Source organism: Rhinolophus sinicus, chromosome 11 (genome assembly GCF_057876585.1).
Source record: "Rhinolophus sinicus isolate RSI-liver-muscle chromosome 11, RSI-T2T, whole genome shotgun sequence".
NCBI classification, from domain to species: Eukaryota; Metazoa; Chordata; class Mammalia; order Chiroptera; family Rhinolophidae; genus Rhinolophus; species Rhinolophus sinicus.
This window is the reverse complement of record NC_142511.1, coordinates 977,757-1,003,570: the sequence shown is the minus strand read 5'-3', so window position 1 is coordinate 1,003,570 and position 25,814 is coordinate 977,757. Positions and strand designations below refer to the sequence as shown.

Here is a 25,814-nt window from a genome sequence, read left to right as displayed (position 1 = left end):
GGTGGAGACAGGTGCAGGGGGGCTAAATGTTGTTAAAGATGTTTATACTTGTCATCTAGCCTCGTCAACAGGCCTTTCTATGTGTTAAAATGGTCTTTTGAAAGGGGCCAGGAGTGGTAAGATAGTATTTCTGACAAAACAGGTTTCCTTTGTAATTTCAGTGGAAACACATCACGTTCTTGGCTCTGACGATTTAATACCAAGACGGCGACATCCCCACATTGATCTGTAGATTCAGTGTCGTCTATCAGAACCCAAGCTGCCTTTTCTTTTCTCACCAACTCCCTCCCTTTTAGCAACCATCAGCTTGTTCCCTGCATCTTTGGGTGTTTTTTGTTTATTCATTTTTCTTTTTTTCAGATTCCACATGTGAAATCATATGGTATTTGTCTCTCTCTGACTTATTACACTTAGCATCATATCCACTAGGTCGACCCATGTTGTAACAAATGGTAAAATTTCATTCTTTTTTGTGGCAGAATATTCTACTGTGTATGTACCACTTCTTTATCCACTTGTCTACCAGTGGGCACTTAGGTTGCTTCCAAATCTTGGCTGTTGTAACCACTGATGCAGTGAACACAGGGGTGCATTTATATTTTCAGACTAGTGTTCTGGATGTCTTCGGATAAATACCCAGAAGCAGAATTGCTGGGTCATAAGGTAGTTTTATCTTTAATTTTTTGAGGCACCTCCATACTGTTTCTCATAGTGGCTGCACCAATTTACAACCCCACCAACAGTGCACAAGGTTCCTTTTCTCCACCTCCTCGCCACCACGTTTGTTGATTTATTGGTGATGCCATTCCGACAGATGAGGTGACATCTCATTGTGGTTTTTAGATGCATTTCCCTGATGATTAGTGATGTTGAGCATCTTTCCAAGTGTGTGTTGCCCCATCTGTGTCCTTTGGAGAAATGTCTATTCAGGTCTGCTGCACATTTTTTAATTGGATTGTTTTTGGTGTTGACTTCTGAGTTCCTTATACACTTTGGATATTAACCCCTTACGGGATGTATCATTGGCAAGTATTCTCCCACTCACTAGGCTGTTTTTCATTTTGATGGTTTACTTTACTGTGTAGGAACGATTTAGTTTGATGTGGTCCCCTTCCTATTTGTGGCCCTTGCCCGAGACCTAGCCAAAAAGAGACGCTAAGAGTGTTGTCCGAGTTCACTGCCTCTGTTGTCTTCTAGGAGTGTTATGGTTTCAGATCTAACATATAAGTCTTTAATCCACTTTGGGTTTATTCTTGTGTGTGGAGTAAGAAGGGGGTTCAGTTTTCCCAGCACCACTTATCGAAAAGGCTGTCTTTACTCCACTGTGTATCTTTTTGTCTCCTTCGCCATAGATCAACTGACCGTGTGAGTGAGGATTTATTTCTGGGCTATTTTGTTCCGTTGACCTGTGTCTGTTTTTATGCCAGTACCATATTTTGAATATTGTAGCTTTGTTATTAGGGAATGTGATACTTTGTTCTTAAAATTTCTTTAGCTATTTGGAGTCTTTTGTGGTTCTGTATAAATGTTAGGATTAGTTCTAATTCTGAAAAGAGTTAGTATTTGAAAAGAATTGGTATTTGAAAAGGGATTGCATTGAATCTGTGTATTATGCTAGGTAGCAAGGACCGTTTAACGATATTAACGTTTCCCATCCCCGAGCAAGGTACAGCCTTCCACTGACCTGTGCTTCTTCCGTTCCTTCAGTGTCTTAGTTTTCAGAGGACAGGTCTTTTACCTCCTTGGTTGAATTTACTCCTAGGTATTTGATGTTTTGATGCAATTGTAAATGGGATTGTTTTAATTTTGCCTTCAGCTCGTTACTGGTGCATAAAAACAATAGATCTCTGTGCCACTACTTACAGAAAGGGGCGGGGCACTCAGGAACAGCCACACACCTTTATCAGTTAGTAAAGCTCTACAGGAAATGTACTACCTTACAAAATCACAACTATGAGTACAGAAAAGCGGTCGGGCCTATATTGTGCAGTGCTGCTGATACTTCCACTGTTTCAAACAAAATGAACACGTGCAGAGCTATTTGCACAGACGCATCAGCTGCTCAGGTCGGCAGCCTGAGCACCCTCTTCTTCAACTCCCCCATCTTCCCTTCCAGCTCAGCACTGCCCTCCTCAGTCGCCCTTTCAATGCCTTCGTGGTATTTCTCCAAAGCACCTTTCAAGTTCAGAAATATTTCCTAAGTGGAAAATGAAACAGGGTAAGAATTACCATGCAGCCACCGACACTACACTGAGTTACAAGAATTCCCACAGCCTCATTCAGATTCAGTGCTTTGAAGCCTAATCTGTCTTGTGTGCACACCCACACACGTGTGCCCGCTCTCATTAAAACTCATCCTGTAAGCTGTACACACATCAAAGCCTGCTCCTTAGAGGAGGAGGGACAGGTAACAGTGGCCTGGGTTCCAAGACTTGAGAACATACTTGTAATTCGCAAGAAGTGGCCGAGAGGACAGGACCCTGAGCTAATGCCTCTTCGTCAACTGAGCAGGAGGGTCTCTGAGCAATGACTTTTCGTAGAAACCTCTATAGATAAGCTAAGAATTCAGAAAAGAATGAAAGCAGACCCGTTTCCAGACTGTACACATTCCCTTCTCCTTCATTTCACTCACCTGGGACTTCAGCTTCTCTCTGTCGGTGGTATCTCTTAGTTGTTGAATTGCAAATTTCACTTTCTGGATTTCTTGATTAATTGTGGTTATACGTTCATAGACAGCACCTCTTTTCTCTTGAACTTTATTGCAATCTCTACAGGAAAATAGAGACGGCCAAGTTATAATTCCTTTTAAGCATCTAAAAGAGCAAACACTTAACTCTAATTTTGAGTCCAAAGTGATCACGTGTATTTGTTTGCCAAACCTAAGACTCTTCTCAGGATATAGAAGCCAGCAGATGAAGACCCCAGGGCAGGGCTCTGCTCGCGTCAAGCGTCCAGTGGGCGCTTTCGGCCAAAGCGACCATTTCAATGGGCGGGAGTATCAGTGCCTGGAGTGCACGCTTGGGCACTGCCGGTGGCCTGTGGCCCAGAGCGACTTTCCTGCAGGGCCATTTGGCCACAAATCTGACCTCCTCTGGTTCCGCCCTTCTGCTCCATCCACAGGAGGAACAGAAAAGAAAACCTTCAGACGGCCCCTCATGCACCTCTGAGAGGCTGAAATGATGCCATCTCAGCCATATTTGGGGCATTTACTATTCTAAAACCACATTCTTGGAACTGACGGGGCAAGGACTCCACCAGGACACGCCGCCACTCTGGCTGACGACGCCCAGGACGCCGCCCAGCAGTCCGGTTCTTCGCTGAGCACACGACTTCGCAGGACATGGACCTGCCATGTACCACCAGGCGGCTCGCGCTCGCGACCCCAGCGCCCGTCACCACGTGCACTGAAGTGGCAGCAGGCAGAGCCTCTGCGGGGTCGCACAGGGGGACGGCGGTGCCCTCTGGGGAGGACAGACTGGTACCTGGACGGCCTGCGTTAGACGCGGCTCTAAGAGCCACGAGCGCCTGGCCGTGCACACTTTGGTCGCCCTGGACGGGTTGGAACCTTGGGGGACATGCTTCTGCCGTCCCCGTTTCCCAGCACAGTAGGCGGAAGAGAAGGCCGTACTCAAGCACGGTGCGCTTGTACTGCTCCGCGTCCTCGTGCTTCTTGTTCATTCTGAACTGTGCGGTGGCAAGTCTGTCCTTCTTCACGCTCGTCAGCCTCCGCAGGGAGTGTTCCTCCGTCTTCAGCTTCTTCAGCTCTGACTCGCCGCTCTCAATCTGGTCCTCCAAGGTCAGGCTCTGGAATGTACGAGAAGCCCGTGAAGTCGATACAACCAGTAGGACTTACACAGATGAGCGGCTGTTTTCTAGAATGAGCCACAAGAAAATACAATTTTAACCTGAGATCAAGTTGTTAAAGCCTGAACCCAGCAGAACGCAGACTGAACAAAGGCAACCGGAGGCCCTGGGGCAGTGAGAAAGGACGACACCCAGAAAGGGGTTTTCATCACGTCATTTTATCAGCAAGGACTGGAACGGAGATGCGTGAAGACATCAGCCAGGGGCCTAAGGGGAGCGGGGTCTGAGCTGAGGTAGCAGGAGCAGAGACAGGGGCGCGATGACAAGCGCTGGGGCTCCGCCTTGTGTGGCCGACTTGCTGGCAGGTAAGGGCGGTAGGTGGGCAATCTCCCCTTGCACCCCTACTGGCCCCGGAAAGGAAACCTATTCTCAGACGCACCAGTAGTGCGTCTGCATCGGGATGATAAAGTGACGAAGTGAGAAGGACTCTCAGGTCTCCAGCCTGAGAAGAACGCTGCTGTCACGCTCCCCCTTCAGCAGGACAGTCACAACCTTTAATCTCTTTGGATCCCAGGGCCAGTATTGGGCAGTCGGTGGGGGCTCATGCTTAGTGATTAGGGGAACATTTCCAACTGTTAGGAGCCCCAGAACAACTTTAAAATGCCACTACTTTCTTCCAAAATATACAGGGTAATATGCTGTTAATTTATCATTCCTTTCATCTGAAGGTGAAAATAGGTCTTCTCACTACTGTGTTTAAAACGACGTGTTTATTTCTCAGCATACATTTCACATCCGTTATACTGCAGAACGATCCTGCTTTTCTTCAGGAAAACGGTAAGGAAAGGAACACGCACAGCACTGGGGTAAACAGTTACACACCAGACACAGCATCCCCCACACGCACCTCCTTTAAGATGCTGGCCAGTTTATCCCTGTTGTCTGCGAGGTCCTGTATTTTCTTCTGATACAACTGCACTTCCAGCTGACAGGAAGGCAGGCCGTCCAGCGAGTCTCGGTAGAGTTCATACTTTTCCATCACTTCTTGCTTTGAGAGGAAAAGAAACAAAGAAACCGCTTTGACATTCTCCTTTATGGCACTGCCGTCAGGTCAGTGTTTGCTCTTCACTAATTTCTGGCCCTCACACTGAACGCTTAGGAGCCGAGAACAATTCCATTTCCAGCTCAGGAACAAAGCCCTGTTACTGACAAGTGTGTAGCACATAGAGTGATGCTTCTTCATTGTCAAAAAAGCTTGACCAGAGGAAACTGCCACAACTTTACTAAATCACTCACTGAAGTACCTTCCGAAGGTTATTCCTGAGGATTTGAAAGGACTTCATTTCTGCCAGTACAAAGCACTCCGATTACCCCGGCAACCGTGTTACCCATTATCATCTCAGTCCTCTGCGTGGTAACGAGCCCTAGAGCTCCTTTTGAAAGACGGATTCCTCCTCTAAAGTTAGACAACGAACAGTGTAGCACGACCGCTGGGACAAGCAAGGCTTCCTTCTCCCACTAGACCCCCCACCTTCCCACCAGTTGGGTTATGTCCGCAGCAAAATGCCTGATCGTCTCACTGCTCAGTTTCCTGCCGTCTTCCTGGTACGGCTTTGTCAGCGCTCCTTGCACACCGTGGACAGAACCACGACCTGTCATGCACTCAGATATGTTCCACGGCTGCACTTTTCTCTATAGCTTTCGGGTTTCCAGTCTTAATTGTAAAAATCTTTCCCAGTCCAAGGTTACACAAATGCTTTCCTAAAAGTTCTGAAATTCGTCAATTTTTAAATCAAAATTTTTGATCCAGTTAGAATTTATTTTTGTAAACGGTGCAAGGTGTAGACCCAGCTTCATTTTCTTCTAGACAAACAACCAATTGAACCAGAACTGTTTGCTAATAAACCACTCTTTTCTCACAAGGACTCAGATCCTCGTGGGGCCCTGGTTTATCCTGGAGACCTGCCTAGAACCATATGTTAATTCTTAACCATCAGAAATTACCTGGAAAACAACTTCAGAGATGAACCGGAAATGGTTTTAGTTAATAGCTTAAAAGACCATGTGTCATAAAGGACGCTGACTTGCCCACCCACTTCTACTTCTGTCCCACCCTGCCCAACCCATCTCCATGGTAACCGCAAGCTTTCAGCATAAATCATACTATGATCCAACACCCCTTTGAACTGGTCCCTGGTGTGCCTGCCCTTGCTCTGAAGGGCAAATTCAGCACCTGCCTATTTTCCCATCACCTCAGGCCACTGTCCTTCCACACCACGCTCTGTTCCTACAACATTCCTTCCTCCCCACGACCTCAGAGAATCGACACGTGCTGCTGTCTGCCGTCCACGGCCCTCCAGGTACCAGCCAGAACCGGCCTCTGTGCCGCCTGCGCACATCAGCGTCAGTTTCCACTTCCTTCCCATGACCACCGAGTCCCACAGTACTAAGCCAGGTACCCTCAGGACAGCATTTCAAAGCACCCTATGCTCTTTTTTGTTTCTCCTTTTGGTGCAATTTTAAAAAACAGACTTTATTTTTTAGAGCAATTTCACATTCACAGCAAATCTGAACAGAAGGCACAAACACACTTCCTGCCCCGACACGTGCAGACCCTGTACTTTTTCAGAATACGTATTAAAATATGTAATGACATAATTTATTCTAAAATCGTTGAACACCTTTCTCCCTTAAAATAAAGGCCTTAAGTCTTAGAGGACAGGGCATTTCTGCTCTCATCCCCCAGGGCCAAGCCTCAGAGCAGGGCTGCATATTTGAACAGGTGTCTTTAGATTCTGCCTCTTTCCCTGAACCCACTTTAGGGAAGAGCTACATGTTAGAGAGAAGGGCGAAACGCTCTAGGGAAAGAGAAGTGTAGGTAATGTGGAAATCAGGAAATTAACACATGACTAAACAAGACTCGCTAAACAGACAGAACAGCACTGAGATAAAAAGGAAACTCACCCTGGAATTCTTAAGCTTCTGGACTGTATCTTTCATTTTCTCTTTGTAATTCTTTAGCTTCTCTGGAGAATCCACAATTTTCGTTTTCAAACTCTCCTGTGATTCTTTCAGAAAAACCACTGACAATTTTATTTCATTCTGTTGAGAAAACATTTTTATATGTTAGATATAAAAATGAAATTGATTTTCCATTACAATAATGGAAAAGAACAAAGAAATCGGGTCCATATTTGTTGTTTTGGGGATAACACTGAATGATGACCACATCTCTCCCCGATTGCTCGTTTGTCTCCAGGCCCAAGGCTGAGCTCAGGCTGACATTCAAGGTCGTCCCTGCGGTAACTCTCCCGCTCCTTTCCAGTGTCACCTTCCACCAGTGTCCCACTACACCCTGCAATCTGGTACCACTAGTCTTGTGTTTGGACAATGACATGTGACCTCCATACTGTTTCCCATAGCGGCTGCACCAGTCTGCATTCCCACCAGCAGTGTATGAGGGTTTCTTTTCCTCCACAGCCTCTCCAACACTTGTTATTACTGGCCTTGTTGATGATGACGATTCTAACAGGTAGTATCTCACTGGGTTTTGATTTGCATTTCCCTAATACCTTGTTTCCTCAAAAATAAGACCGGTCTTATATTAGGGTTTGCTCCAGAAGACGCTTATGTTCAGGGGATGTCATCCTAAAAAATCATGCTAGGGCTTATTTTACAGTTAGGTCTTATTTTTGGGAAAACATGGTAGATAGTGAAGTTGACCATCTTTTCATACGTATACATCTGTTGGCCGTTTGTGTATGTTCTTGGGAGAAGTGTCTGTTCAAGTCCTCTGCCCACTTTTTAATGGGATTGTTTGTTTTTGTTGTTGAGTTCTACGACTTCTTGATATATTTTGGATACTAGCCCCTTATTAGAGGTGTTGTTTGCAAATACCTTCTCCCATTCGGTTGGTTGCCTCTTTATTTTGTTGATGGATTCTTTTGCTGTGCAGAAACTTTTTAGTTTGATATAGTCCCATTCATTTTTGTTTATACTTCCCTTGTCTTTAAGGTCAAATTCACAAAATCCTCTTTGAACCCAAGGTCCATAAGTTTAGTACCTATGGTTTCTTCTACGTAGTTTATTGTTTCACGTCTTATGTTTAGGTCTTTGATCCATTTTGAGTTAATTTTGGTACATGGTGACAGAAAGCAGTATATTTCTGTTTCAATATTTATTTTTTTTTACAACAATAGTCATCTAGTACATTTAAATTGAAAAATGTTAGTTCCCTTTTAAGGGAAAAAAGATATGGGAGAAACATTTGACTACATTTAACAGTTCAAATACCCATCCACACAAACATTGAAACCTTAAATGCTAGTCAAATGAAAAGATGCTTACCAAATGCTTGGTTTTCTCTAAAATATCAGACTTCTTCTGGGCATTTTTGTCTTGCAGCAATATCTAAAGAAAAAAGCAAACGACTGTTTTATAATGATTCAAAACAGATTTCAATGTTGCCACTGAATGCCTTCTCGTAAAATAAGGGAAGAGGAGGAATTGCACCCCCTCACGACGGCCCAGCCAAGACGAAGATCTAGCAGTTCCTCTGATAAGGAGCTACACCCCGTAAGGGCCTCTGTGTGTGAGTCTTGACCCCTCAGCAGCGCTTTGAAAGAATGCTTTTCTTTCTCCTTCTGCACAATTTCCAACTTGGACGCATGCGCCTACGGGGCACTGCACAAAGTCACACCTTTGAATCAGATTGACAAGACATTCTCGATTCCTGTTCCACAGGATTTCACGTACCACTTGCTTTGGATCCCAGCAAATGCCAAACCTCAGGTTCACAGACACAAAAGGAAGGCGGCAAGTTCACTCAAGCAGCGTGTGACACAGACACAGCAAATACCAGCTTTTTCCCTTAAAAACTTAAAATACCCGGAAGCACCTGGGGTTTGCTGCAGAGCCCAGGACTCCAGTGCTGTGTGGGAACCACAGGATTGGAATTAGGCAAATCCTAACAAATTCTAGTCTACGAGACTCCGACAACACAAGTCAGTAATAGCGGTTTGACGTGGGTGATGGAAGCCCTTGTGCCTCGTAAGGGGCACAGTGGGTCCAGCAGTACAGCCAGTTTCCTCACTTACTGAACATGGTGCTCCTACCCCCTCCGCATCTACAAAAACACTCTCTTCAGTGGCAAGGTGCCTGATAACAAATACCGTTTTTTGGCGAAAGTCTTGATTCAGCAGTTGCTGCAGCTCCTGGATTTCGTCTGAAAGCTGCTTGAATTCCGCCTGCTCTTCCGCTGGAACAGAGCTGAACAGAGCAGGGGGTCACAACCACACAGCAAGTGCCCAGCTCTGAAAGGCCGTTCAAGTCAACCCTCCAATAACCTGAACGGAAACCCATCCTTTCACGTTTCTCAGCTGTCACCCGTCCACGACGGCCACTTCAATCCGACGCCTGGGCTCTGCTCCAGGGAAAACACGGACGGGCCCTGGGGCTTCCCGTCACCCTTGCTAGTAGGGACTCCCGGCGTCCGCCCGCAGCCAGAAGCTGGCACAGCGCTCCCGGTCAGCGTCAGCGCGGGCGCTCACACGTCGCCCACAGCCCCGTGCATCTGCCCCGACCCCCCCACCCCGCCCCCGGTGTCTGAGTCCCCGTCTCTCCCAGCAGCACTCGCACAAGCTCAGGCTCAGCCACAGGAAGGGTCTCAGCGCGAGGTCCTGAAATGGTATATGGAGGTCGTTCTCATTTTCAGTCCCTGCCTGCCAGTGAGTTTAACCATTCGAGCACTTTTAATTAGCCCTTTGCGTTTATTCCTGTGACTCTCATCTGTAGCCTCCGCCCATTTTCTGTTACCTTTTTTCCTACCAGTTTGTGGTTCTTTGACTGTTAGGAAAACCGCACGGCTGGTACTAACGCTGGGCAGCACACGGCACACCGTCTGATGTGGTGAAGGCTACATTGGCCACGTTAGGCTTTAACACGGACCTGCCGTCTAGGCCCAGCCTTTCCCGCTTCCTGCCTGCTGTGTCTTAGGCAGTTTACAGAGCGGCAGGACAGACAGCTCTCGCTGCAACTACACTCAAAGGCACCAACAGGTTGGAACAGTACCTTGTTCCAAACCAGTACATGGAAGGCAGGAATCGTAACTCCTGAATGAGTCTTTTCCTATCTGACCTGCGTCAAAGCAAGACCAGCCACTGAAGGAGTAAAAGCTGTAACAGAATTAGCTGGTCTGGGGCTCACACATGACGTCAGTATTTCAGGTGCAACTTAGGAGTGGTTAGTGGCTTTGAGCACATCGAGCTGATACATTAACCGCAAGCAGGAAGTAAAAGCATGTGTTATGGACTAAGATAGAAAAAAGAAAACTAGGAAGGGAAACGTAAGTGGAGTGCGATCCAGTGAGAACGCTGAGCAGCCTCCGGAGGCCGAGTGGGTGGGAAGCTCCACCCCCCTGGCCCCGCGCTCCTGAGGCGGATTGACTTTACCTGCAAATCTACTTACTCGAGTCTCTCCAGTTTCATCAGTGCCTCCTGGTGTGCGGCATTTAACTGCTGCATTTTGTCCATAGAAGATTTCTATGAAAGCAATTTTAATAACTCCAGATTAGTGCTTTTCAACACAATTAGTGACATGTTTGAAAAATGACCTACTAGTAGACGGCAAAATGCTTGCTCACTACAACTGTCACCATCAGAAATAAACGTCAGATGGAATCGGGAGTTCTGTCCTTATTCCACACATGGCGTTGGGTTGCTACCAGTCAGGCGCCGTGCGAGGTGCCGGAATGACACCAGGACACTTCAGGTGCTGGACAGAGCAGCTCAGTCTCTTTGGAGAGTCAGATGCATGAATATCCAGCGACCGCACAGCTTGTTACTTACTGTGCTGAAATCATAGCGCCCAACCCCACGTGCATCACGGCTGGGAGGAGGTCACAGGGCTTCGTAGAAATGACAGATGTCTGAGCTGCGTTTTACAAATGAGGAACTAGTCAGGTTGCGTGCGTGTGCGTGAGTGGGCACATACGTGTGTCGGCTTTGGAGTGTGAGATGTGTAGGAAGTAGGGGGCATAAGCTCAGCACGATCTGTGCCAGTGTTGATCTCTACAGTCCATGTGGTGGGGGCAGAAGTCCTCTGGGGTTTCTCTAAGAGTATGTACCCCAAAACCGAACACAGATGGGAACAAATCCCAGGTGACCCAGAATCTTTCCAGATTCTCTAACCTGCTGATGAAATGAGTGTATCAGTTAAAATGGTTTCCTTGGACTGACTCTCATAATGCAATGCTAGGCAAGCGTGATAAACGAGACAAAATATCCAGGTAGGCCATTACTGAGAAAGCAAAATAAATCTCATGCGTCCATTATTTAAAGAACACTACACTATTAAATGTCAAAGAAAAAAATGTGGATTTATCACTCTGCTCTTCCATTTCTTAATATAGGAAAAGAAGCCTCAGCTACAAGATTAAAACAGGAAACCCAGCCTCTCCCTAATGTTACCAAATAGCAGAGAAAATCTCATTCTGAGATTGCTTTCCAATAACTAAAATCTGCAACTTCATGTAAATATAAAAATTTGATTCTACAACAATTAGTTATCTGTGACAACCATTTCAAAAGCGATTAGTAGCTCATCAGTGACGTTACTGGTCTGGTACTCAGATGTGACCCGCACACATGAACCTTACATATTGCCACACAAACTCCATGTATGTCTCGCGGCACGCCTCCCTGAAGTGGATGAAGTTGATGATTCCACTCAAAAACCGACTGGTCCGCTTGGCTTCTAAAATAGAAAGCAAGACTCCTTAAGTAAATCTTTGAAACAATGTAATAATGAAAACGCATCGTCTCGCCCGCCCCGTACACTCAACTGATAGGCTATAGACTAAAGCTGTGTCTGTGCTGTAATAAACCAACGTGCAGGAAATTTGTTATAACTTAAAGATCAAGATTATCTTTGCATTAAAAAAAAAGAAATCCTTGACTTTTCTCTCAGATCATATATAAAAATTTAAGCATTAAACAATAAAAGTTAAAACTATAATGTGGTTAAAGTAAAATATAGGAGTAACTCTTAGCAACTTTGAGGCCAAGATTTCTTCATAGGACACAAACAAATGCCTTTATGAATTATAAAATTTAAAAATGGATCAGTTATAATCTTCAATACTGAAACACATTTTGCTCTTCAAAAGACACTGTTGTGAGACTGAAAAGGCAAGTAACAGACTGAGTGAAAAGACCCACATGACATGATAAACATTGGTTTCTAAAATATCTGAAGAAGTCTCACAACTCACTAATAAGACACATACTTGGAGTAAAAAATAGGCAAATGATTCAGACCTATCACCAGAGAAGATGTGTGGACAGCAGAAAAGCATGTGAGAACACGCTCACGGTTATTAAGTCCTCAGGGAAATGCAAATGAAGCCACAAGCACAGTATAGCTGGGGATGTGCCTAAAATTCACCCTACAGCTCCAACTCCAGGGCGGGTGTGGGCAACGGACAAGCCGCACGCTGCTGGTGGCAGTGCAGCCCCTAGGCAAGCCCTTGGCCGTTTCCTACAGACGTCAGCGTGCTCACCACACGCCCCGGCACTCCTCCTCGTGGCAATCACTCAGAGGAATGAAAGCCTAAGTCCACAGACATCCGTATGCTCATGCTCACAGCGGTTTGTGCACAATGGCCAAATCCTGGAAACAATTCCAAATGTCTACTACTGGTCAGCGACAAGCAAACTGGTCTGTACGTACAACAGAATGCCGCTCTGGAATTCTAAGTACTCAAAAACTGAGTGCTCAGCAGCATTTATTAACACAGAACGTGGGTGAGTTGCAAAAGCATTATGCTGAGTTAAAGAAGCCAGACACAAGACTCCAGGCTGTAGGATTCTATTTAATGAAATTCTGTAAGAGTCAGAATACTGTAGTCATAGAAAGCAGATTGGTGGTTTCAGGAATGAGGGGCGGCCCAAGGAAGTCGAGTGCAAGGGCCCTGGGGAACTCGGGGGGCCATGGAAATGGTCTACACGCGATCGTGGCTGTGGTATATAACTGCATACGTTGGTAAGGTTCCCTGAAGACGGTGCTAGAACCCCACTTACTTGGGTACAGAATGTCAGCAGTCTCAAAGTCGTTCACCCGGCAGATGGGCAGGAACGAGTTCCTGCAGATGAAGGAGACAGGACAGAAAACAAGTACTGAAATCACATGCCAAGACACAGCGTGTGAGTGTCTTTCTTTCAAAGATGTGGATGTATCTCTCAGTGTCAGAGGACCAGGGTGGAAGTCTACATGACCCCACAGCACTGACGTCAGCTTTCTCCGGACATCACACACGTGCTCGGGCGATACCAAGGTACAGTTACAGATTCTAGTAAACAACGCACACTCCTGGAGGTACTGGACTCCTAGAGAATGCAGAGCCCCCCCAGGTTTAGATTCACAGCATCGAACTTCTAGGAAAATGCCCCAGGAGGAGGCAGCTATGTTCACTGAAAGTCTGCAGTTTCAAATACACACCGGATGGAATGGGGAGGAAGATGGCAGAAATCCCTTCCCAAAGGGATCACATCACTAAGAGATCTTAACGTAGTGCAGATATGAATTAGACTAAGAAAATAAACGACTCTACTCACAGATGGATAAACAAATTGCTGACTGGTAAGAAGCCTTCCATTAAATGTGGGTACATGACGTCTGAGTTCACTGGCATCTAAACAGAGTAAGTGACAAAATCGAAATTACACATTAACCAGTCAAAATTAGAAAAATCTTCAATTTCAAGAAACCTCAATCACAGAATACGATCAAATGATACTAACTCATTGTCATTACAATAAAAATACTTAACAAACAATCCAGAACCTAGCCTGAAATTAGAGCTGTCGTGACTATGAATGATGCTAGGCTCACAGTAGGTGCTCAGCAGATTCCTCAAATGAAGGAAGCCGGGAAGGGACAGTGGTTACCAGGTACGAGCTACACTCGGCCTCTCACGGCTGCTCTTAAGCCTGGAACAACCCAGCGCAGTGCTCTCCTTGTTTTATAGACAAAGAAACGGAGCCTTAGCGAGCTTTCGTGGGAACAGTGGCACAGCTGTGACTGTACACGGCCTGCTGTGACATTGCTGAGACCTACAGCCGCTCAGCCAGTGCGTCCACACCACGCTCCTGACGAGCGCAGCAACAAGATGAGAAAGGTCTTCCTACCGGAAGCACCTAAGCTGCTCTCAGCCTCGTGCCCTGGGCAGCTGTGTGCAGTCAGTGCACATCTTGCCCTCCGACTGGGAGGCCCCGAGAACAGCCTCTGTGCAGACTGCGTTCTGTCTGAACACAAGCCTGGACGTCTGTGAGTAACTGCATCACATCAATACTTGTGTCATTCAGATCTTCCGGTAGCGTTTGTTTAACTAAAGCTCTCAATACAAGCCATTGTCATGCCTGAGATTCCTTAGTTTTGTATAAGCCTTCGACTTTGGTAAAAATAAAGGACTTCCTATGGCAGAAAGCTTACAGAGGGGGCGGGAGGACGCAGCACGCACCATGTAGAAATGCTCTAGGCGGGTCCCGTACACCATCTGCAAGGCCCTCAAGTAGATCACGTGCAGGACTTCAGGCTGCAAGAGAAGAAGGTGGGGGACACGTGGTGCGACTCCAGAGCGGTCACTGTCCAATCTTATAGCTGACACGCAAAGGAGTGACAAAATCATGCTATTTCCCTTGAAATGTTTCCTAATTTCTCTGTACTTTACGCACCTTATATGCTCACCAGTTTGCTCACAGCTCATTAGTGGTCATTACGATGGCTGTTGAAGCTGACACGGGTGAGAGCGAGAAACCCACTTCCAGTCCAGGCGCCCGCCCACTCCAGGCCGGGACAGGGAGTCTTTGCAAACAGGTTGTCGTGTGTGACAAAATCATGGTGTTTTTCTTTAAAAACAGGACTGTGGAAACCGTGTTTGATGCCTTAGAGCTTAAGGTCTCCTTTGGGGTTCAAGTTAAGGGGACACTGTGAGCGGAGATAAATTTAACAGGTAGTGTGGGGCCTTTAAACATTTTGTCTTTAGATCAGCATTTCCCAAATGCCGACCTGTAGAAGTGGTTCTGATCCATGTACAAGGTCATTTATTTAACATTATTCCTTCCATTTTAAAGAAGGGGCATCGAAACCGAGAAGTCGAGCTCTGTGTCATTGAACCAGACTTCATCATGTTGTCACTTCCACACCAACCCAGGAAACTGGAAGGAGACCTTGGCATTTTGTGTGACTCATAAGTAGTTCATCTTCACATGTAACAACTCCAGATACAAAGAGGAATGTCTGTCAAAACAAGCCAATTCCCGCTGCGGGCAAAGTGCGAGAAAACCACCCTGCGAGCTTCCAGGGGACGGTTTCTGGGAGCTTGCTCTCCACAGGTGTGAACCACGTGGAGTCATTCCATCAGCCCTGCCCGTGAGTGGTACCCTTGGACCGCCACTGCGATACTAACCGGTAACTTAATACATTTGGCTATCACTATGGCTTAGAAGCTTGTTTTTGAAGAAAATGGCCACATTAAAGAACTGGACTCCTAATGGGAAGCCAGACGTCTCTCCACCTTCTAGTCTGAAATTCTACCAGAAGAGATTGTCTCGGGCTAAAACGAGCAGCTGCAGCCGACAGTTAGTTGGGTGTCTGCCCTTCTCCACTCACCGGAGACCTAGCAGTTTCATTTGTTTTCAAACATAACCATCTACACACAAACACAACACATCTTACCTTTGGATTAGGATAAAGATCATTCTTGGAGAGGTTTTTACCATCGGCCCCTGTTAAGATTTTGTTCCGAATATGAGTCACAATCTCCGCGACGTTATATCTGGGGAAAGACAGAGTTTCCATCTTGGGAGTCTCCGGCTAGTCTGAGGGAAGAAAGACAAAGGTCAGGACCCACCGCCGGCATCAGCGCCTAGAAGCTGCTGAACACGGAGAGAATTCATAAGCCAAGGCCAAGGCAGGTCAGGAGTGTCAGCTTCCACCAAACATCCCATTAAGTAGCACCAAGTTACATAACTAATATACAGCACCTGAAATAATGTCTATGCTGAGTTAACATAGTCATTTGCTAAGTGTCCAAATGCTGTTCTCTCACATGGGAAATGGGATTTCGGTTGAACAGATGAGAACCATGTTTTGCTGCTTTAAATTTGGGGGGCACGGATTTAACAACATCCATCCTGAGAGTTAATCCTCAAAGCAAGATACATGGGCAACACTGTCAGCAGAATCAACATAGAAACAATAGCAACGTGGGGTAGATGACAAAATCCCCTGCTATTATACAACATTGTACTCAACGGACACATAGTGAGATGGCTCGTAAGGCTACAGTGCAAGTAGGAGAAATGAAGCCTCGAGTAAAAACGAAATACTGTGCTTCTTCCGGCCACCCCCAGAATTCCAATCACCAGAGAGAGAAACAAGACAACAAAAACCGCTTCCCCTAATGTCCTGATACGGAGCAGGCCCAGCTGTGTCCCCCTGGAGGTTAGTCCTCGTAGTTTTTCCCCCCAGGGACCTGGCAATGGTTGGAGACGTTTTTAGTTGTCAGGACAGGAGTGGGGTGCTACAGGATCCAATGGGTGGACACCCAGCATTCTGGGTAACACCCTACAATGCAAAGCACAGGAGCCCCCACAGCAAAGAATGATTCAGTCCAAATTGTCAGGACCATGGAGGTTAACACATCCTGCCTGGAGCCCGGCATGAATTCCATCACCCCACCTGCCAGTGTACTCGGCTTTTATGCCCACAGAACTCGGGCGCTCCCAGCAAGCGAAGACCTTTCCATGTCCCCCCTCTCTCAGGCTGTCCTAGCAGAATGGCACCAGAAATAGAAGCACCAGCAGAAGCCACTGCCGCGGCCACTCAGATGACAAACAATACCCGTCCTGGCACCTATGAGCCCCTCTCTAGGAAAGCAGCGTGATCCCAGAGACCAATGTGGACACGTGCAGCTCTGCCAACAAACTGAAATCACCCATAATGCTGGAAAGCTATTTCTTTCGGTTCCTAATGTTCCTTAGGATATTGGGATTCAAAAGAACCTCTGACACACGTAGGAAGCCATCCTACAAGGTGACTGACAGGTGACTTCCCAGTTCTGCGGGAACGCCTGCAAACATCACAGAACTCGCCAACTCCCAGACGACTCTGCTCCGCCTTCGTGTGGCTCAGACCGTTCGGAAACTCCTCGCACTGTGCAGAGACCTGCTGGTTGTCACTTTGACCTGCTGGTCCCCTTCTGGCCACCACACCTACATAGGACACATTCATCCCTGTTTGCTGGTCTCCACTTTAAACTGCAGAAAGCTGGCACCTCTCTGCTCAGCCCCTCCTGTGTAAGTGGGATTCAAACTGGCACTCCTTGTGTGACATCGTTTTAGAAATGCTACCATTCTATCCACTTTCCTGTAAACAAACTGTTTTGTCAATGTCTTCTTAAAATGTAATGCTCGAACTGAACACGATCGTCCAGATGTGGGACTAACGCGGCAGGTGGTGACCAGCACAGAGCTGGTCTGCAGTGACAGATGGGTCATCAGCTGAAACCACCCCGGCCCCGACTTCTCCGGACCTGCTCATATCAAGCCACACCTTCTCCATGTTCTCCGTCTCTAACTACTTGAACCTGACGCGAGGATTTGCATTTCCTACTATTGATTTTCATAATTTCAAGCTTTCGTTCTATAACCAGCATCTTTTTGAATCCAAATTCGGACACATCACATATTAGATGACCTTTTCGGTATAAATATGCTTTCTATATTTTCGTCTGGAAATCGCTGAGAAGAAGACTTGGCCAAAGAAAAACTGCAGAAAAAGTGACTGTTCTGAAACAAGGTCTGTCTGGATGGAAGACGGTCCCGGAGAGAGAGCAAGTGCAAGGGCTTGGTCGTCACACACCCTCTGCTCCGTCGTGTCCTGCACACTCTGCCGGCAGGTGAATCCTTGTAAAACAGCGAAGCGCCACGTAACGTCTTCACAAAACTACTTCACAGACACACACACACTCACACACTCACACACTCACAGCATCACCACTTCTGCTCGGTTTCCACAACCTCCCACAACGTAACAGCCTGAAGAACGTTCTGGTCCAAGTGTCTCCTCCGAGACGCTTCTCAACGTCCCCAACGCTTCCGTTTGAATCACCTCCCACACGCAACTTCTATCGTTGCTGGAACTTCAGTCCCGATTCACTCGTGTGGGGGGGGCCCGTCCTTCTGCAGGAACAGCCCCGCCCGTTGCGCCGCATCGCTGTCGCAAGTGTTGCGTTTTCCCGCAAATGACAGGCACGACCGTCCACCAGCAGCAAAGCTGGGACCGGCTTAGGCCACACGCGTGGACCCGGGGGCCTGGCGCCCACCCAGCGGCTGGGCCTGCAGTTCGGGCTGCGACGGGGCCACGTCCGCACCGGGGCGGACCTGGGGTCCCTGCGGCGCGGCCGCCCCGGGAGTCGGCGTGGGCCTCGGCCAAGCGGGTCTGGGCAGCGGCGTGTGGGGGGCCGAGCACCTGCCGCCGCGCTTCCCGGGAGGCGACGCGCACACGCGGACACGGACACACACACACACACACGCCCGCGCGCCCACAGCGCCCACAGCGCCACGCGCTCCGCACACCCCGCGCGGCCGGCTCGGGGCCGCGATCCCCCCACGTCCCGCCGGGTCCGCCCGCGCTCACCGCCCGCGCCAGGCGACGCCGAGACCCCCGAGCAGCCGCAGGCAAAGCCGGACACGATCGGCGCCGACCGTTGTCACAATTTAAACCCGCCGCCTCCCCCAGAAGCCCCGCCCCTTCCGCCCACTTCCGGTAACGGCCGCGCGGCGGACCCGTTGGACTCAAAAGGCTCGGGTTGCGCGGGAGGCGCCTGCTCCAAGGGGAACCTTTCTCGCGGCATCGGCGTCCAGTCGGACCCGGACTCCGCAGGAAGCGGGGCGCGGGGCTCCGGGACCGCATCCGGGTTGGGGGTCAGCGGGGCCGCCCCCGGCTCTTGGACGCGCCTTGGGCTGGGAGCGGTTAGCGATTTCCCGGAGGAGGGAAGCGGGTCCGGGAGCAGTGACATCTCCTTCTGACTGTGCGTCCTTTCGTTCTCATGCTTCCTCCCCCGTCTGCGTGCGTTTCCTATGAAAAACTAAAAGGTGACAAAAAAGTGTTGGATTCAGTTTGTGTGACCCGAGCCCCGCGGGTACAGAGCCAGGTGCGAGCGCGGCCGTGTGTGTCGCGTCGCGTCGCCGCCCGGGTCCCAGGCTCCGCGGTGGGGTCCGCGCCTGCAAACCCGCAGTGAGACGTGTTATGCGCGGGGCGGCGGCTGCGGGGAAACGGCGGAGCCACGCGGTCGGGCGGCGCCGAACCTGCGCGACGCTGAGGCCCGACCCGCAGCCCGAGTCGCAGCCTCGCTCCCGCCGGCGCTTCCGATCGGACGACACGCGCTGGCGGCGGACGTTTGTCGTGGGGCCGCGTCTCCGGTGCCGCCTGATGCGCGAGGCCCTTCGTTCCGAGCGCGTGTCACCTGCGCTCCGTTGGGGACGGAGGGGGACGGAGGGATGAGCACGTGTAACACTTTTAGGCGCTTAAGTTAGTGTTTGCGTGTATAAGACAGTTACACGGTATGAAATGTATACACGTAATGTTTTGTATTTTATGTAAGAAAAAGCTTGGGGCTCTAGACGCTGGAAACGCCCCGATCCCGGTGACTCTGTCGCGCGCAGCGTGTCCGCTGGGCGGCGCCGTCGCACTGACCTGAGCCTCGGCGGTTTCATTTCATTTCCTTGTTCGCACGTCCACAGAGTGACACCCGGGGAACACAATGTCCTAGGCGGAAAAATTGGGGTTTAAGTTTATTGGCTATAAAATGCCTGTTTGGAGTTTGGGCTTCAGGCGAAAAGCAGCGTTGGATTCAAGGGCGGCTTCGCGCCGCCTCTTACATCCCGGCCCGTCCACCTGCTTAGGGGACGTGGGAGCTGAGCTGCGCTTTGCAAGACTTTAAGCACGATCTTTGTTAAGGACCTAAACGGAATTTTTTGTTTGAAACCATAAGACGCACGTCCTTTGCTGGTTTGTAATGAGCTGGAAACTAGATCCAACGAAGCAAAAATGTGGTGGGTTAGACGCCGACCCTCCAGTATCCTCTCCGCAGCTTTCACATCAAGTTACATTAACGTGATTAGTAGAGCGAACCTCAGGAGTTACTCGCCCAAACAAATTGGAGATTGATTAAAATATTTGTTTAACGTGGCATTTTTTTAAACAAAATTTTTATGCTCTGGGTATTTCCAATAGTGGGATAATATCCTGTGGTGTTTCCAGTTATTCCAAGGGATTTAAGGAATTCCCAGGAAGACAATATCAATCTCTTAATGCACACTAATGTCAAAATTAATCATTTGTAATGTAAATTTTGAAAAGGGAATTTTTAAAAAGTGAAGCCAATAATAACAGTGTCACAAATCAGAAGACTCTGGGGATAACTAGCTTTTTTGTCACCGTTCCAGTCTCCTCTTATTATTCCTATGGATTCCTTTACGACAGTGGCTTCTATTGTCTAAGTAAACGTGGTGGGGACTCTACTTAACGAGCCCTTGGAAGGAAATCACTTCTGAGTTCTCATCTCCTCATAGCTCCTATTCCTGTTTTCTCTCAAAACAGAGACCAGTGTTTTATCAAAACATTTCTATAGAAGCACCAAGTAACATTATTTAATTTCCTCCTTAGTATTTGAAAAGGAAAAATTGTCAATTTTCACCCCCCGTTTTTTAAGCAGACTCCACCTGGTAAACAGGTCGACCATATAAATTCAAAGTTGGTACCTGAGCATTGCTCCTAGGATAACGTAGTAGGATAATTTTTCTATACCATTTGCATAGGGTACTTAATAATTGTAATGAATGGCTCGCATTCATAGATGTACTGGGCCCTCTCCATGGATTACTCCATTTAATTGTCACAGCAACTGCTTCAAGTTGTTTCTATTCCCATTTTTTAGATGACAGACTAAAACCAAATTCCTTAAGAAAACAAACAATTTTCTCATAGTCATGTATCTAAGAAACCAACGAGCCAAAATTTGAACCCAAGTAATTTAATGGTAGATTAGATGTTTTCAAGTTCCACAGCTGTATCCCTGGGTCCTTCTAGCGTCTGCAGTGCACACACACACACACACACACACACACACACACACTGACACACACTCACTGTGAAAAGAGACCCTGCAGCCGTAAGCAGTTCTCGGGGAATGATTTAGCCGTCTGATCTTTGATCTAACCACTCAGCTCCCACGTTTGTTCATCAGGTCCCTCAGGGCTGGCAGTGTCACAGGGTCGTTGGCTTTCAGAGATGTCCTATGTAGGCATTCTCACCTCACCCTCTTTCCTCACCACTGGCAGCTCCCAGGGCCCCTCCCAGCCCAGGTTTCCCCAGGACCTAAGATCCCTCCAAAGAGAAAGAATGACGTTCCAGGCCCCTCACAGCTTTGGTTCCTTACTGATTGTCAGCTGCTTCTGGTTCTGCTCGTTGTCTGGGCTCCTCTGAAGGTTTTCTCCTGAAATTAATATTAACTAAAACAAAACACATCTCCTCCACTCAGCGGACTGATTTCCTTAAGAAAGTCACTATTTGCCCGACAGGAGACATTCACGATGATGGTATTAATAGAATATTTTTGGCCATTCCCTACCCTGAGTGACTACAATTCATTTATCCCGAAGTCACTTTATTTCACCCCTAACCACAGCAGGGAGGGAGTTGTGTGGGGGCATGAGGACATTTTATTTCATGCCAGTTATGTTTTCATTTTAGGCTTGACGACAGAAAGCACAGTGGCTAACACAGCTGGGTGGCCAAGTAGGCAACAGACATTTGAACTAAGATTCTAACCCCAGGATAAATCAGACTTGACAGGATTGCAAAGGTTTCATATGCATTATAAATATAATGGCCGTCATGCTGTCAACAGGAATGCACTGAATACTTGTGTGTGTCAGACACTATATTTTCAGAACCAAAAAATGGGAGAGATTACCTACCAGTGTGAAATAATGTTGTACCTTTGTATTCTCTAGATGACAGAGAAGGAAAAGTTCCGTCTGTCCCCTCCGTACTGCTTTCCCTTATGGTGACATGTGCGGTTTTCCCACACTGACCAATTCTCCAACTCCAGCTGGGTGTCCTACGAGTCCGAACTGAACTGAACTCTTCTTGGAGTTAGTGTCAGACCCCACAAGTTAGGGGCTCAGTCCCACAAGACTCCCTCACTTCCAAGGCCAATCCCAAGCCTCAGGTTGTCCCCTGTCCTGGCTCTCCATCAGAGTCCCCACAGCCTCCTCCTTGGGTTCAATAATATGCTAGAGTGGCTCCCAGAACTCAGGGAAACACCCATGTTTTCTCGATTATTATATAATATAAACACTCATGTTTCCTGGTTTGTTACATAATATAAACACTTCTGTTTTCTCATTTATTATATAATATAAACACTCATGTTTTCTGGTTTGTTATATAATATAAACACTCATGTTTTCTGGTTTATTGTATAATATAAACACTCATGTTTTCTGGTTTGTTATATAATAAAGGATATAGATGAACATCCAGGTGGGAGATGCAGGAGGTAAGGGCTGGGAGGGTCCCTAGTGCAGGAACCTCTGTCCCCATGGAGCTGGGGTGTGTCACCCTCGCGGCATGTGGACATGTTCACCAACCCACAAGCTCCCCAAACCCCATACTTTTGGGATTTTTATGGAGATTTCATCACATAGGCACAATTCATCCTAACGCAATTTCCAGCTCCTCTCCCCTCCCCAGAGGATGGGGTTGAGGCCGAAAGTTCCGAGCTTCTAACCATGGCTGGGTCTTTCTCTTGTCCAGTCCCCACTGTGAAGCTGTCCAGGAGGAGGCCACTCAGAGTCACCTCACTAGAAGGAAGGACATGCCTGTCGCCCAGAAACTCCAAGGGATTTAACAGCTCTGTGCCAGGAACCAGGGCAAAGACCAAAGAGTAAAACAGAAGATGCTCCTGGCGCTCTTATCACTTAGGAAACTCTTAAACCACGGGGCTTGGGGAGCTCCGGGCCAGTACCGAGGGTAGAAACAACTTCTAGTATTTCAGTCTCCTACTTAGTAAAAGAGGGACTTTTTCTAGATGATTTGAGAGCTCCTTCCTGCTTCAAGACAAACAAGCAAACAAAAATAAAATGAGAAGACAAAAGGTTCTCATTTTTATTTCACAAATAAAAATTCGGAAGACTAAGTTCTCCAAGTATTGACCACTTTGCCAATACAAAACCCTCGATTTATGCTGGAGAAAATCCAGTTACCATTGAACAGCGTGGGGTGTTAGGGGTGTGACCACCACCCCACCCCCTACAGTCAACAATTGGCATATAACTTTTGACTTCTCAAAATTTAACTAATAGCCTACTTTGACCAAAAACCCTACTGATAACATAAATAGTTGATTAATATACATTTTGTATGTTATATATGATACTCTGCATTCTTACAATAAAGTAAGGCAGAGAAAAGAAAACGTTATTAAGAAAATCACAAGGAGGACCACAAATGAGGTGGCTTTGACAAGAGAAACTCACTGTCTCACAGTCTAGAGGCTAGAAGGTGAAGGTGTCGGCAGGGTGGGTTCCTTCTGAGGCTGGGGAGAATGGGTCCCAGGCCTCTCCCCCAGCTTCTGGCGGTGTGCATGTAAGTTTTGGGGTTCCTAGGCTGGTGGAAGCACCATCTTGATCTCTGCCTCCATCTTCACGTGGCCTTTCCCTGTGTGCGTCTTTCTCTCTGTCTAAATCTCCCCTTCTCATAAGGACACCAGTCATATTGGGTTAGGGCCACCCCAGTGACCTCATTTTACCTTGATTCCTTCCTAAAGACCCTGTTTCCACAGCAGGCTGGATTCTGAGGTTTTGGGGTCAGGACCCCGTATCTTCTGGAGGACACAATTTAACCCAAAAACATGGTTCCCAACCCCAGGAACCAAAATCCCTCTGAATAGGACCTAGAAGTGGCCTGGGGGGCTGAGGCCAGGACCAAGATGCCAGCTCCCCTCAGGGCAGAACCCAACGCCCAGGTTTAAACTGAATACTAATTACTACTGTTTTCATATTACTGATGTTTGGTACACGTGTAAATGATGTTTGGTGCACGTGACTTGTTTTCTTGTTCTCAGAAACAGAACTCTGAAAAAGCACCATCTGGATATCTTCAGAGGGAACAAACAGAATTGATGACCCTTTGGGTTTCTGTCATGGAGAAAAGTAAAGTTTCATTCAACAGATCACAGAGGATTATCCTAATTTACCAGGACTGACAGTGTCTGTGAATTCTAAAGCTGTGTGCTTAGTGAAGACACAAAGATAAAACGGAAAATTGTACACTAAATCGCGGGTTGGCTGTGCGCTTTGGAGCAAGTCTCGGAGAGATCCCGCTTTTCAAAATAATCCTAAGGCTGGAACGTTGGACTCCATTATCCCTCTGACCCCACCTATGCTTTATTTGAGAAGAATTCAGTCGGTGCTAATGACCCCATCGTCAGATTTCACGTAGATGAAATTCATTCCTTTAAACATTGTTTGGTGAGTATCTGTGAGTCAGGTTCACAGATAAAATGCAGCACACCTCGTTAAATTTGGATTTCAGATAAAGGACGAAGACTTTTTTTTTAAAAAAGTGTATTCCATGTAATATTTGAATATTTTGCATATTCAAATATTATACTTAAAATAATTCTTCATTTGAAGATCAAATTTAACTATGCGTCCTTTAAAAACATTTTTCCCCCCTAAATCTGGCTTCCTTACTATTAAAAGCTAGACTCTGTCGAAGACAAAACAGTGACTCAGGCACAGATCCTGCAGTCTGGTCAAGTGAGACTCAAAAATAAATCACCATATTGCAGAGTGGAAAGTGAAGGGTTTACAGGAAATACGCAGAGAGAACGCAGTAAAAGTCCATAGAGGAAGAGATTGCTTCCAGCCTTGAGAAGCAAAGGAGCCGTCTGAGCTGGGCTGACAAGATGGCAGGACTAGGGCCTGTGAGTTGGGAGGAGAGGGACACGGAATTCCGGGCGAGGAACTGGCTTCAGCAGAGACTTGGGGGTGGGAGAGCAGAGGAAGAAGCTAGCTAGTCGCCCAGTCTGGCTAGACCCTGCGTGGTGTGTGAGGGGAAATGAGGGCAGAAGAGACTGGAAGCGTGAGGTCCCACACCATGGGAACCTGGCTGCAGAGATGGGGCGTGGAGGCTGGGAGGCTGAATGGGTGACATCATTTGACTGGATGCTTGAAAGGTTTGGGTCCGGATGACGCTGCATATCAGAGACAGGGAGAGTGGGAAGCGTCTCCCCAAACCATCACCTCCAAGAAAACATGGCCACTCGTACTGGTTTGTTCACGAGAGCAAACACAGGTTTTTAACACATGTACTAAGTGGGGAGGAATTGTGGTACAGGTTCCGGTATGAAAACCTTCTGAGTTGCCATGCATCCCGCTACGTGACCTGAAGTCATTTCCTGGCTCTGGGGGCCAATTCCTCACCTATTAAAGGAGCAAACACTGCCCTAGTTCTGTTGGGAGGCTCTGAGTCAGCACCGAGGTGCCTGGAACAAGTAGGTGCTCACCATACGCCAGTTCTTAAGCGAATTATGTTTTTCCTCACTTCTTGTTCCCCTTCAACCTCCAGAGTCTTATTTCATTGTGACAGGTGACGATGTTTTCAGTAGGTAGACGCTTCCTTGCAACAGACTCGTTTTTCTCTTTATAAAGAAATAAATCTTTCAAAGGAAAGAGCAGCAACCGATCTGAACTGAAACAAACAAACAGGAAGAAGCAAAAAGCCAATATCTGGGATATTTGTGCCAAATATCTGTTTTCAACTGCTTCCCTCAATAGCCAATAAAGCTAATTTCCTTCCTGACGGAACTGTCACAAGGTTGGAACAGGAGCCCTGGGAAGAGCTTGAGTGTTTTGGGTGACTATTCAGAGGAAGTAGGC

At 47.4% G+C, this 25,814-nt stretch overlaps 1 protein-coding gene and 1 long non-coding RNA gene across 2 annotated transcripts; one reads left to right on the top strand and one right to left on the bottom strand.

Moving 5' to 3' along the window:
* Nucleotides 1–648: 648 nt before the first annotated feature.
* On the bottom strand, nt 649–18,642 carry NUF2 (NUF2 component of NDC80 kinetochore complex). Its single transcript, XM_019747323.3, has 14 exons — nt 18,502–18,642; nt 15,538–15,680; nt 14,321–14,395; nt 13,416–13,492; nt 12,882–12,943; nt 11,459–11,556; nt 10,270–10,343; nt 8,976–9,072; nt 8,152–8,214; nt 6,769–6,906; nt 4,712–4,852; nt 3,629–3,804; nt 2,633–2,768; nt 649–2,197 (listed from the first exon to the last, which is right to left on the bottom strand). The coding sequence occupies exons 2-14, from the start codon at nt 15,658–15,660 to the stop codon at nt 2,063–2,065; spliced, it is 1,395 nt and encodes a 464-aa protein (XP_019602882.1). The 5' UTR covers nt 15,661–15,680; nt 18,502–18,642; the 3' UTR covers nt 649–2,062.
* A 159-nt stretch (nt 18,643–18,801) lies between these two features.
* On the top strand, nt 18,802–20,056 carry LOC148756601 (uncharacterized). The gene is made up of 2 exons (XR_016022691.1): nt 18,802–18,959; nt 19,475–20,056. It is a non-coding gene; the product is annotated as an uncharacterized LOC148756601 (long non-coding RNA).
* The last annotated feature ends 5,758 nt before the right edge of the window (nt 20,057–25,814 follow it).

What these genes read in the sequence shown, in the direction of transcription:
- NUF2 (XM_019747323.3), bottom strand. Translation starts at nt 15,660, where the DNA reads ATGGAAACTCTGTCTTTCCCCAGATATAACGTCGCGGAGATTGTGACT. An exon ending in TAGAGAAAACCAAGCATTTG is followed by an intron (nt 6,907 to 8,151) that starts GTAAGCATCTTT and finishes TTTTCTCAACAG; the next exon opens with AATGAAATAAAATTGTCAGT. An exon ending in TGGCCAGCATCTTAAAGGAG is followed by an intron (nt 3,805 to 4,711) that starts GTGCGTGTGGGG and finishes CGTACATTCCAG; the next exon opens with AGCCTGACCTTGGAGGACCA.